This window comes from Scophthalmus maximus, chromosome 20 (genome assembly GCF_022379125.1).
Source record: "Scophthalmus maximus strain ysfricsl-2021 chromosome 20, ASM2237912v1, whole genome shotgun sequence".
NCBI lineage: Eukaryota > Metazoa > Chordata > Actinopteri > Pleuronectiformes > Scophthalmidae > Scophthalmus > Scophthalmus maximus.
The window spans coordinates 12,019,080-12,032,978 of NC_061534.1; the positions used below are offsets into that span (position 1 = coordinate 12,019,080).

The 13,899-nt window shown below is 45.9% G+C and overlaps 1 protein-coding gene across 1 annotated transcript in view; it reads right to left on the reverse strand.

The window, feature by feature from the left end:
- The window catches only part of LOC118285473 (potassium/sodium hyperpolarization-activated cyclic nucleotide-gated channel 1), a 63,360-nt gene extending 50,578 nt beyond the window's left edge, over positions 1-12,782 (reverse strand). Inside the window, exons 1-2 of the mRNA XM_035609148.2 lie at positions 12,109-12,782; positions 4,192-4,615 (exon numbers count right to left, since the gene is read on the reverse strand). Coding sequence (XP_035465041.1) covers positions 4,192-4,615; positions 12,109-12,464 — 780 coding nt within the window. The 5' untranslated portion in view covers positions 12,465-12,782. The remainder of the gene's footprint in view (positions 1-4,191; positions 4,616-12,108) is intronic.
- Positions 12,783-13,899: the final 1,117 nt, after the last annotated feature.

A 13,899-nucleotide genomic window follows, 5' to 3' on the forward strand; every position in this document is an offset into this window, starting at 1 on the left:
GACCCACTCAGCGGAGCAACAGACAGATTCTGCCCGGGGCTTTGGAGAGTGTGGAGCCCCCCTGGGGGCTGGTATCCTGCCACCAGCTCACCCTGAGCCCTTGTGCTTGAGTTGGCATCTGGCGGGAGGCCCGGTGGCCGCGATGAGCCAGATGTGGCACTGGGAGCTGTGGGGATTCTCTACAGCAGTTTAAAAATGTTATCCCCTTACCTTTTTTTGTTTTTTTGTTTTGCATTTCTAATTAAATCAGCACTGGGCGAGGGTGGTGTTCAAAAACTGTTTCTGGAAAGATAAACCATTAACAGTGTACATCCAAAGGTAACAGCAGAAGTTTCAGTTTGTCGCGACTGTAAGGTCATTAGGGTTATTATCTGAGAGGGTATGAAATAATAACACAGGAATAATGGAGGCAAACATTTTTAATAAAGAGGAGTAGGGGGCAAATATGTCCTTGAAAGATAAAAATCCTGTGAAATTAAAGATGGAAGGGCAAAAAGTGCCCTCAATGACTAATCTCATTATTTCAGAGAATCGTTCAGTCTGTAATGATTCCAGGGGGGGTTACGGTCTACAACCGTAGATGTTAACGTCACACAGAAGTTACTGCAGCATGAACTGCTTCTTAAATCAAACCAGCGGAGTTGTGGCTGTGAAACCGAAACATTGACCTGAAAGATGCTAAAACAGAGGGGAACCACAGGGTGGGACGATAATCAACTGTGGGTTCGTCACTTATTGTGACATTCGACTCCTCGTTAATATACGAAAATATCGGTTGATGCAGCTTAAAACAAAATATGTGACTTAATTAGTAACTCAGTGAAATTTCTTCTAAACCTTATCAAAAATATGAGGAAACATTGAAAGAGGCTAAATTTTTAAAAAAAGCCCAGACCAAAGATCCCACTTGGTCTTCATTTTTATTTGTGCTTTGATGCACATCTGTGCCTCATTTGCTCGATATTTGATATTTAGTTTAAGCATTGACTTTGCCTCGAAAATAAATCACTTAGGTATGCACCAGCCTCCATTCACTTTGGTGCCTGTTTAAATTGTGGTGTCGGAGCGCACGGCGTGTTTACCGCTCTGTGTGACCTTCACAACGTGTGCCGCAATTTCCCTAAGCACCACACATTGCGCGAATCATGTGCGAGCGAAGAACTGAATGAATTATTGAACGCACACGAGAAAAATTGTGTATACAGGTAGACATAATAGCATCTGGTATAGCACTGTGAAAATGGCTGAAAATTACGTTTGATTACTCCTTTAAAACACACAAAAAAACACGTTCCTACCGTTCAAATATCTATTTGTCTGCATCATGTCCATAACATGGCAAACAAAAATAAATAAATAAATACACAAGATGCATCAGTTCCTTTGTGGATACTAATACTGACTCCAATACCCAGCAGCTGCTTCCCAGCAGTGATGCTTGTAAGATGTTCCTGGTTTGCTTATAGATTTATTCATTCATCCAGATCAGCTACAATCAGGTGGTTTTCTCAACACACATCTTCTAATAGAGCGTTTATGGACAAAACACAATCCCACTGTAGCTGAGCGGTGACTGTCCAGCCTGTGCTGATGGAAAAAAAACCCCCAAAACTTCACAGATGGAGAGAAGGAATGGCGACAGAGTGGGGGAAAAAGGGGACCGAGAGATCACAAGAGCTGAGGGGGTGACGGACACACACGCTGGAGGATGACTTGCTTACTGTAGAAATGGACTGAATGACTAACTGGAGTCCATCCTGGGCCTGATGTAATGATGGTTCACTGCTTCGAACCCATTATGACTGCAGAAGACTGAATTTGTCCTTCCATTAAAGGCCTAATCCTGCGTCCTGCACCTAACGCGTTACGACAGCTTGGAATCTTTCCACTGAGTGCCTCGTCTTTCCTCTCGCGTCTCCCCCGTGGATGTGTCCGACTCGCTGTTTTGTTGATCAATGTGTCTACTTAATGCCGCGACGCTGCGGTACAGCGGCGTTTCAATTGCTCTACGACGCAAGGAAATATTTCTCAAGGGCAAACTGAGGTTGGAATCGACAGCGTCTCGGGACAGAAGGGCAGGAGTGCTGTAGGAGGATGACATTTCGTGAGGGAGAGGGTGAGAAAAAAACCTTCGGGGGGGGCGGGGGGGGGGGGGCGCAGAGTGTGATAAGCAGAAAGAAGAGCAGAGACAAGGAGGGGAGGACTGAGCGTGAGAGAGACGCAGGGCTGTGAGCGCTGCCGTTGTATCCAGGCGCTATGACACATCCCTATATACTGCACTGCCTCGCTGCATGTTCACTGCAGAGTTTCATTAACCTTGCGGCACCGTCTATTTGTGTTCCCCAACCTGGTCCATACCATCTCACCCTCCCACTGCACACGGCTCTGTTCGGCCGCACAGCAGTGCAATGTACGACAACTATCTGAATTTCATATTCAACTTCCCACATATCGTGTGCCCGCCAGGATGATAACGCAGAGCGGCCGAAATCCTATACGGTGCTCACTTTCAGAAATAGGGTTCGCAGTGTGTGTGTGTGTGTGTGTGTGTGTGTGTGTGTGTGTGTGTGTGTGTGTGTGTGTGTGTGTGTATCTGTGTCTTTGTGAGGACCATTTTGAGTATAGGCATTATATGGAGTAAGGCGTTTCCGCCGGTCCTCCTGATGTCTGATGGTTAAGACTCGGGGTTAGGGTCAGGACAAGGGGTTGGTGTTAGACATTTAGTTGTGATGGTTAAGGTTTTGGCAAGGGGCTAGGGAATGTTGTTTTTAAGACACGAACTCTGGAAAATGTCTGGAAAATTGGGTCTGCACATTTTCTGGAGTTCACCTTCCACATACTGCGAAGGATGAAACTGAAGCATGAATGGGTTTATTTTGGGGTTTTTCAAATTCAGTAAGGATTATATAAAACCTTCGTAAAGCACATACTAACAGAGACACGTACATTAAAACGGACAATATCAAAGTCTGAGGCCTCATTGCCACTTAAAAATAAAAGGGGATTGTTTCCCTGCTCTGTAAATGCTCAGTGATCAAGAGCACGGCGGCTGGGAGGCGGAGACATATATGAAAGCAGACGTTTACACGTTCATAGCATTTGTTTTGCCAAAACATTTTCATAGAGCGAATTATCTAATTTTGCACAAACATTATCATTAGTGTTGTCAGTATGTGCACTAGTGCTGAGCCCTGACAACAACCCGGTTTGCCTCGGCCAGTGATAACAACAGCAAGGGTGGGTGATGGACATTCAGGATGAGTGCGAGGCGAGCTCATTGAAAGTGACAGCGTCATGGTCGTCCCTTTTTTTTCCATTTTGAACCGAGCTACGTTTTCACATCCAAGGCAAGTATGTCAGTACTTTGGCCACAATGTCTCGGCCGTATCCATTTGCTGAAAGTGTTCGCTCCTGATGATGGTGGCGGAGCACAATCCTTCGATCGGCCCGTGTAATGGAATCGTTACCAGGAAAAGGAGAACACTAGAGCTCGGTTAAATAGTCTGAGTCAGGCGGTGCAGTGACTCGCTGGAGGGTTATAATGTCTCGCTCGCGGTTATGTGCGGTGCAGTTTAACCTTGTGAATGCTCACACAAAATCCGCCTGAGTCATACGGAGCAAACCACATTCAGTCTCAAATATACACTACATTAATCTCTGGCTAGAATATTAAACTACTATATATATATATAGATATAGATATATCTATATCTATATCTATAGATATAGATATAGATATATATATCTATATATATATATGTACCATTTGTAACTGAACCTGTTTTTGTAGAAAATCTGCAGGCAGTTACTCTTGATTTCTGATTTTGAATTAATTCCACCCATCAATGAGCCGAAACCGACAACACCCCTCGTTATCCACAGATAAGCCTTCTGACCAGCTTTGATTGACAGCTCCTATTAGTGTTACAGATGCACGATTGTATCTGTGCATCAACCTTTGAAGGTTGGTGCCGTGCTGCCGGGAAAAGCCCCGAGCCGGAGTAAGAACCACCACGCAGCACAAATTCATCAGTGACAACTACTGTTTACCATAATTCTCTCTGAGTCACTGTCTTGCTGTCTGGCTTCTATTTCAATTTCTTTTTTTCATTCACTGAATTACACATGGAGAAATTAACCTTATATATACTATATACATATATATATATAGTATATATACACACTACATACCTCCTCCCACTGATGTATGTATCTGATGAGTCGTGACAGTCTCAACAGACGCAGAAGACTGAGGATCTTGGTGAAGCGGACGATTCGCAGGGCACGGGCTGTTTTGTACACCTCTGAGTCAAAGCCTTTCTCCACTATCAAAAAGATATAATCCACTGGAATGGAGGAGAGGAAGTCCACAACGAACCAGCTCTTCAGGTAATTCATCTTGATGACCTTGGGGTCGAGGATGATCTCGGAGCTCTCCTCGTTGACGATGCCCGTCCTGAAGTTCATGACCAGGTCCACCAGGAAGATTGTGTCCGAGGCCACGTTGAAGACCAGCCAGGTGGTGGTGGTCTGCTCTGAGAAGAAGGTTATTCCCACAGGAATGATGATAAGATTCCCCATCATCATGATGAGCATTATCAAGTCCCAGTAGAACCTGCAGAGTAGCACACACAAATCAGAGTGAGAAAAACACAGAGACGGTTAATTCGAAATACAAATAGTCCATAGCAGGGGGGGAAGAAAGTGTCAGTAAGTATTGTAATTAAGTTAAACGGGTCAGACTCGTCAAGTTTAAAACAAATTATCAGGACAAATTGCAACCATGGGCCTTGCCACGCTTCCAGGGAAGGTCCTGAGAGTATAAAGGCAGAAGTTGTTCGGTCAGATATCAAGTGAAATTTTGACCCTAATGATGGCGATGGACAAAAAGCAGGTGATCGACAAAGTTATTACTGTTCAGTAGGGGGGGTCAGTGGGATTCGTCGTCTGGGGAACATGAACGTCTGTGCAAACTTCAACGTAATATTTCAGTCTCAACCAAAGTGGCGGATGGACTGATCAGTCATGCCCAAGTGGCAACCCACCGTGACGTCACCCACTGGTTTGTGAAAAGCGGTTTTGAAGCCTTAAGTTCAGCATTTGGGCCAGCGCCATCTTGGGTTGTTTTTTTTGTTTTTTGAAACGAGAAGTAACCATATTTGGAGGAGCAGGGGTTGGGCCTCACGGAGAGCTTGTCCACCGCACGTCCTCCTGCACACATGGGACGGTTCTAGCTGTCAGTCACGCGTTATCCACGCCCCCTAATTCCTTCTGTGCTTCATCGTCTACTTTATTCTAAATAGGTCCATAATTTACAAAATAAACATCACCATTGAAACTAGAGATTGAGACCATAAACTCCTCCGTAACAATGTTTTCTGAGGTAATGAATCAAATGAGAACGTAGAGTCATTTTCTCATAGACTTCTATAAACTGACGACTTTTTTGCAACCAGAGGAGGCGCCCTCCGCTGGTCATTCCAGAGAATACGGGCTTCTAGCACCTTCCGCATTGGCAGATATGTGCATACACATGTATGTACTGTATATAACATTACATTTTGCTGAAACACTGCTGGTCTGCGGGTCTGTGGATGGGAGAAGCTCCGGGGTCCTCGCAAGCTGTCGAACTCAAAGGGAAGCTCCGACAAGTACGTATGCTTGTGTTGTTATCAAAAGTCCTTTCTCGCTGAGTTAATGTCCCCCTGCCCTCTGTTTTGTGATGAACAGAGCCAGAAGTGATTCATCAGCAGCCCACTCTTTCCACAAAGCATCCCGGGGCCCCCATACAGGCCGAGCAACCATGAATGAAAATAGATGCTTTCAGGAATCCTATCTCATGCTAAAAACTCTCCACTGACGCCATCGCCGCCCGCCTGCTGCCTCTGCTCGGCCCCGCTGTCCGGCCGCGGCTGCTGTTGGAGGTGGAAATGGACTGGCTGGCTAGAGTTGGCAGGCTGCCCGTCTGGCTGGCAGACTGGCCGCGCAGTAATGGATCGGTTTGAAGTAAATCAAGCAAGGGGCCTTGGCTTTATAAATATCCACAGATCCCGTGTCCGATAATTGTCTTTACTGCATCTAAACAGCGGTCTTCTAGGCGGTTCACAATATCCATAATCGGTATTTTTACACCAGAATGCATTGAACCGGGGCGGTGGAGTGGACTCTTGATATGGAGAGCCTTGACTTATCACCTTGAACGGGACATCAGAGCAGGGAACATGATGCACTATATTCCTCACTAGTCTGCAGGTTTGCAACATGCTACATTTCAGTCGATGTGCCGGGATAAAATGCAGAAAGTTTGTGCCTTTGGTACGAGTTCTTCTTATTTCTGTTATTCATCTTTAATGGTTTAAGAAGAGGCTGCATCTGCTATGATTCATCTTTCCATAATTGCTTCACAACAAGATGCAGAGCAAAGAACCATTCGTGTCTGAGGGGAACGAGAACAAAGATGAAGATGATTAATAAGATATTTTTTGGGGGGGATCTTTTCATTTGTAGAAAACATAAATGACCTCAGATAGTTTCATTAGTCTGTGGTTAGAAAGCGGGCCGATTTAGAACAAAGGAACACTTTCAAAACAAGGCCTTCGCAGAGTCACAGATCATGGTAGGATGCAAAGTAATTTATAGAATGGAGTGTGAAAAAGTACAATTAAGTTTCTGTTTTACTTTGAAAATAGTGTAATAACTGACTTTGACAATAATATGTTTAATTGATTGTTAAACCGATTAGAAACCACTGAGGAAAACAGAGGGCAGGCTTATCAGAGGTCACTTGAAAACAAGATGTGGGCATTTAAAGAGAAAAATCAGTAGCACCCTCAAGTATCCAATATTATCATGTTTTTATTTTTTTTTCAATTCATGGTAATATAATCAAAAGCCCTGTGTTGACACTGAGATCGCCCACATCTCTTTCTCTCTCTGTCCATGGCCTCCAAGACGCCCACTTACCTCATGAATATAACAGTACGTTTCTCTCCTTGGATAAGAAATCATAAATGAAGAAGCAGACTCTAAAATGTTCTGCATTCGGAAGAAGTGTTTCAGAGACTCAGAGAAGAAAACTCGCAGAAGAGCAGTTTCGGATTTTTGAAGGCCATCAAACATCCCGTCACTGTGAAGCGCATCTAAGGCAGTCGCCAGCTTCAACAACAGCCCTATCACTGTGTCCGCCTCGTGCTCCATCATTGCATTAGGCCCTTGCTCCAGTGCTCCCATTCTCCCAAAGCAACCAGCGCCAGTTAAACCAGTGAGCGAGTGCAGTGCACCGAGCTGTGACTGCAGCCCCGGCACACTCCACCCAGGTCCCGTCCCTGCTGCGCATGCACATCAACATGAGCTTTTGCATTCTGCAACTCTTTTTTTTTTTCTTCTTTCTTCTACAGCTTCAATTTGTTAAAAAAAAAAAAACCTGCTCTGAAACACAAGGCGCTGCGTGTGATTGATAAAAGTGGGAGACGCGATCACTCGATCACTGTGGGTGCTGACGTATCACTGCAGAGACACAACTGGCTCCTCTGCCTGATAAATACGCCCCGTGTGAACTGGGGAGAAAAAATGAGCACATCTTACGCAATAAATCACGAGGGGTGGAAAAAAACAACAAAAGCAACCGAGAAGGAATATGATTAAGTTCTTCACCAAGTGTCGACACATGATTCTTTAAGCTCTTACAAAGTGAAGGAGCTGCACTGAACCCATAGAATAAAAACCAGGAAGCGATGACAAACAATGGTGTGCCAATATGTAACAGTACCGAGGATAACTGGGGTATTTTTAAAAACGAAATATTTACATTTCCTTACTTATTCACAATATGGTGTAAATAATCCAGTACATTTCAATTCACTGGTTTGTTTCCTCCCTGAGTGATGTGAACTACGGTTCACGCTCCACCACGGTTTTATTTTGAGTGTTATTCATTTCCCAAACTAAAAAGAAATGCAACACACAGAAAACATAGATGTATAATGTGTATAATGCAACATAATAAATATATTAATTTCGCTATTATAATTAGATATTTTTTTCTGATATGTGTAGACATTGTGATGACACTGTTATCGTGACTCCTTCTGGCCACGATAATCCCGACGGTGGGAGTCCGATAACGTGACAGCCCATCGGCAGATTAGAAAGCGAGCAGAGGAATCGCTGGGCGAACGCTCGCGCCGCAAGTCAAACCGGCCCGTTTTGTTTCTCGCAGGTTTTTTCCCTCCCTACAACAAGTGCTCCGACATAATCAATGCCAGACCACTCCTGCCAAGCAACAGAGGGAACCCCCACGCGGTCTTAGTCAGCACAGCCCGAGCCTGTCCAATCTGCAGTGTAATGGGTTTCACCGTGCTACAGAGGTCACGTGTCGCGAGAACGGCCAAGTGAGAAACAATGCGGACATCAGACAATTTTGAATAGGCTGTGTCTACGGTTGGTGAAGTGAATCAAACGCGGGATACTGGTACAGATGGTTGAACAACTTTCCCCTGTGGATCTTTAGGGCAACGCGTTCATTTGCAAAGGCTTATTATCTTGTGGCAATAGACCTTTAAAATGTGAAATATCCATTACAGTTGGACCTCTAAACGCAGTCGTTGCGGGAAAAACTTGTGTATGGATTATAAAGCTATTTAGAAATCTTCATAGCGCAATTTTATTTTGCCATTATTAAAGACCCGGAGAGCCTGCCAAAAAATAAATTGCTCTCAGTTTCCTGCACAGCACATCCTGATGAAATTAAACGTCATGAAAAATGATGGTGGCGCAAGAACAATCACTTCACCTACGAGCAGACGTGACTGTGACGGCTGAAATGAGCCCGTGTGTCTTGTCTCTCCAGCGACGCCCTCTTTAGCACAGACTGCGTGTGTGTGAAAGAAAACATCACTGACAGTCTTTCAGACTGCGACAAAGGCCTCCCCTTAGCATAAACAGAGATGTATGAGGCCATGCACGAGGCCTCTCCAAAAATCTATGAATAATAAATATTACTAACCTGCCATTAATCTTTAAGCAGCCACTGTGTACAAAGAATATGTCGGATATTGAGTTTCAAATACTCCCACGGAGCGATATATAAAGCCTGCGTGGATAGTGGCGTCCATTCATGGACTGTACTTGCGGGAAAGACTTCATCAGGAGTACAATACAGAAATGATTATTGGGAGAGTGCATGTTTACTGTAATTCAGTGTTGTGTGTGAAGATTGCTGGTGATACACACTCCTGTCGAAAAGAAAGAAGAAAAAAAAGAAAGAGAAAATGATGAAGTTGTTGAGTCAAGCCCCACAGCAGAGAAACAGATTACGTTTTTAAGCTACAGTGCAACGGAGACCTGCCAAGCAAAGTGCACCCTTGCACCTCCATCATTTATGCACCAGCGTGATACATATAGCTCGGAGCTGTGCGATATAACCTCCCACTACCACGCTGGTCGGGATGCAGTCTCCCCGGCAAACGAGGGTTGTGTCTTTTCACTCTGGTTAGAGGACAAGGGCCTTCTTTGAAAAATGTCATCAGAAATGCACCTTAGGGGGCATTCTCCTACCTGGGCCGGCTATTCCTTTTATTACAGCCGAAATAAGAGAGTCTGTCTCCTTGAGCGGGGATTACATTACAAAATCCCCACTGACGACCAACCTTGTCTCTTATTTCACATACGAAGAACATGACCTAAGACGTACTGTACCGTACATATGTGTGTACTACAGTTGGAATAGAGCCATTCATTTCTCATTGTGGAGCTTGTTTTCTGCACTAAACCCTAAAATGTCCTCTTCTTCCCCGCGTTAAAATCACCATACTGTACATTTTAAATGTTATATTACACAAGCAGACCACAAACATTTAAAGATCCGGCTGCGAAAGCGAAATCATCAATGTCACAATCAGGTGGAGTACATGAGTTAAATTATGGAGACTCCTGAAAGACTCTTTTGAAACAATGTATGGATATGTGGTGAACGTGTGACATATTGATGGTGGTTCGTTCCAGGGTTGCGAATGTCACGTTTGGATTCATTCAGGTGGTCTCGTACTTGTTTTGTCCGAATGTGAGATTTCAGTTTGACCTGATCCGTGTCATGGACACTACAGTAGAAACATTTTGAACTCCTTGTCTGAATTGATCGCCTCGTCTGAATTGTTCCGATTCGTCGGCACACACTTGTTGCTGTTTTTTTTTGTTTTTTTCTTGCTCATTCGTTTTGTTTTGTTTTAGACACATTCGAAATATAAATTGAATCGATCGATTGATCGATCGCTCAATCAATTAAAACAATAATTTATCAATATGAATAATGACAATAATCCTTCTTACATAATTGTTTTCAGAGTCCGCTAAGCTCATTGACTGCTGTGTTGTGCGACTAATCCTTGCCCACCATCATTGTACATCAGTGTGTGTGCGTATGTGCACATGGACATAGGAGTTTAGGATCTCCTAGTTGGTCTTATGTGTAATTAAATGGGGGGGGGGGTGTATCTCACTGTTCCACATTAGTGGAACAGTGAGATACACCAACATTGAGGTGTATCTCACTGTTCCACTAATGTCCACCAATGCATTGTACCTGTCAATCAGCCCAAGCAAGGAGAAAGCTATATGACGCCCTATATGAAACTTTTAATGCACCAATTATTTGGGGGAGAATTCAGTTTGCAGGCTCCAGCAGCTCTGAACCACCACCACCACCAGCACCACCAGCAGCAGCAGCAGCAGCAGCAGCAGCAGCAGCAGCAGCAGCAGCAGCATCAGGGTAAAAAAGCTGAGAGACCAAGCACTGCGATATACTCGGGCCTGCTCCGAGTTCAGGACCACGGACAGCTCCGTGCTACGTGGCACGTTACGCGCTCCAGCGGGGCGATCGTCACCGTCGTCGTGGTGCCAGGGGACACTGGTGCACAGACCGGGGCCAGATGAGATGCCTAATTGGTTCGGTGGTGAAGTGTAAACACGCAGCTTGTGGGGGGGGGGGGGAGACACCGGTCCTGTGCCTGAACCTGATCTCATCTGTTTACCACTCGAACGCAGTGTTGTGCCAGAAGTGTCGCCAAATTAATCAAGGGGCAGGTTTGACAATAACTTCTCTATGTTGTATTCACTTCACACCATCTCTTAATGGGACGATGCTCTAATAAAAGAGTGTCATGCCAATATAAATATATATATATATACACATATGAATACAAAAATAACCGTGCCCCTGTGGCATTTATAGGGGACACCGGGGAATAGGAAGTGAGGCATCATCCTCCTGCAGCTCCTTGGAAAACAAACACATTCCATCACATTTTCCTCAGCAGAGCAACTAAAAAGAAGAGAAAAAAAGAAAACCCACACCCCTCACGCACGCATGAGTGATGTCAGATAGATGCCAGGGTCGGTTTTCACTCATTCATTCAAAACACGGCCATTTTCCTCTCAAATCTGCACGATTTCCTTTTCTTTATCTTTTTTTTTTTCCCGCATTCTGTGCATTTTAGTTTTCGCACGCAGGCCCCGCCGCCTCACATTGACATGTTTACAGCCCCCTGATGCTGCAGTGGCATTGTCACGTTGTGTCCAGGTGCCGTCGGCCCCCAATGCACGAGCCGGAATGTGTCGCAATGAGACACAAACCTGACAACGCTGCTGCTGCTTGTCTGTCTGTGCAGCAGCAGCGCGTGCATGCGTGTGTGTGTGTGTGTGTGTGCGCGCGCGCGCGCGCGTTTTCAAACCATTGACATTCACCGTTCTGTTTTCCAAGGGCATCTCACTGATACACCTTTGTAGCCTTTTACGCATCCCTCTCCTCTCTATTATAATACAAATGCCGCAATGAGACAAACACACACACTCTCTCACACTCTCTCACACACACACACACACACACACACACACCCACTGAGCACATTTTGGACAGCGGAGCTCTCTGGTCGCCTGAACGCAGAGGTAGATTAGCGTGCGGGCTTTCGGGGGCAGTTTGTGCGTCGCCGAGCCGATGGCAGCGCGGTACGGGTGAGAGTGTATAGACCCCTGGGGTGTCGCGGAGGGTGGATGAAGGAAAAAAGGGGCGGGGGTGGTGGGTGGTGGTGAGCGGGAGTCTTTTCCAGCCCTTACCTAAAATCGCTATATGGATGAATGATCCAGTATCCGGCCGTTTGAACGCGCTCCTGCTCCTTCTCCACGGCTTTCTGACTGCCGAACATGCGCAAGGAGAACTTATTGACTCCGGGCTGCATCATGGCCCCAAATTGCCTCTGCATGAAACCGTGTTGCCTGGACGCCGCCTCCAGATCGTCAAAGCCGACCATGGCCTCTTCGCGCTCCCCCTTGAAGCCCACCGAGTTGCCGTGGTCCTTCGCGCTCCCGCCGCCCGTGTTGTTCTTCTGTATGGAGTCTTGCCGCTGAAACACATTATTCCCATCCGCCTTCTCCTCCTTGTTGCTGGAGAACGAATTGGATTTATCTTCCATGGTGTCTGCAGTTGTCCCCGGCGTGGTTCCTCTCTTTGCTCTGGTCTCTTTTTTCCTGTAAGACGAAGGCGTTCCGTCTCCTGCTCAGGAAGGGCTGCGCGCAAAAGCTCGGAGGGGCGACGCGCCGTGAGCTCTCCTGCTTCTCGCGTCGGTGTCCTTCAAACTGTGCGGCTCCTCTGCTGCAAACTGAGACAGAGCGGCCGAGACGAGAGCCCGGTGGATCAGGTTCCTTGGGTTACCGCCATCTACCGACGGCCCCGGCGCCTGGCGTCCAAAGCCTTTTTGCCTATAGTCTCACTTCGCACGGCACTGCGGTTTAACTGGCACATGCTCCTGCACCTTATTTACATAATGTGGCTCATGATAGCCCCCCCTCTCCTCCCTCCCCTCTGTCATCACATTCACACATGGCAGGTAGGGGCCAATATAGTTGGAGCAGAGCGAAATGCAACACAACGCTTCATGTTAAGTCAATGAATATACCTGGGGTCTTGTCTACATGTGAGCGACCCGGCAGCAGGTTTGCTGATAGTAGGAGACAACATGGTGAGACGGATTGTGATGCCAGTGTGATCAGAGTTAGTGCCGCTGGTCACGTGAGAGAAGTAGAAACATCGTGTGGATATCACACCTATTTATAAAGGTGTTGCAGACAGGATCCAACACCGAGCGTGTCAATGCAAACTGGACGCTTTTGTTTGCGTTGCCACTTGTATTGTATGCATTGCAAACATATGCTCCAAATACAATCCGCATGACGCATTTCTAAGCTGAAGCCATGTCTGCAGCATGCATCATGACCTGTTGTACGAATTGAGACTACCAACTACTCTGTCGGGCCACAGGCTGCAGCTCCCTAAGTCGTTGGGCCAGACATTTATAATTGAATCATGGGGTTTATTTTTGTTTTGGTAAACCAACATCTGACGTGGGGCACCGGTCCAAGTAAATGTAACATTGACAGAATGGAGGGGGAAAGGGAGAGAGAGAGAGAGAGAGAGACAGACACCCAGACAGAACAAGGTGAAAAGAAAATCTGCAGGGAGGTGAATTCGGGGATTTGGAATTAAAAAGAGTAAAGTGACGGCGGAGGATTCTTATTACGGAGAATGGCGACAGCCGAGGGATGCATGGTGGACTGGTGACTTGGCCATTACATCATGAGTAGCACAACACTATTACCAGTGAGACTTCTAAACCCTGCAGCGAGGGGAACTTCGTAGAGAGCGATGTCGATACGAAGACTAGACTGTTGCAATAAATCCTCATTTTTTTCATTTTCTAAAAGTGGCTAACAGTCGCGGTGACACATCCAAGCTGTGGCAGGTCCTTGCCGGAAGTGAGTTGGGACTGAAGGGGAGTATTGAGTACGTTTGCGAGCTAAATGCCAAATATGCCTTATGGTTTGAGCTTTGCCAACATGGAGGATCTCTTG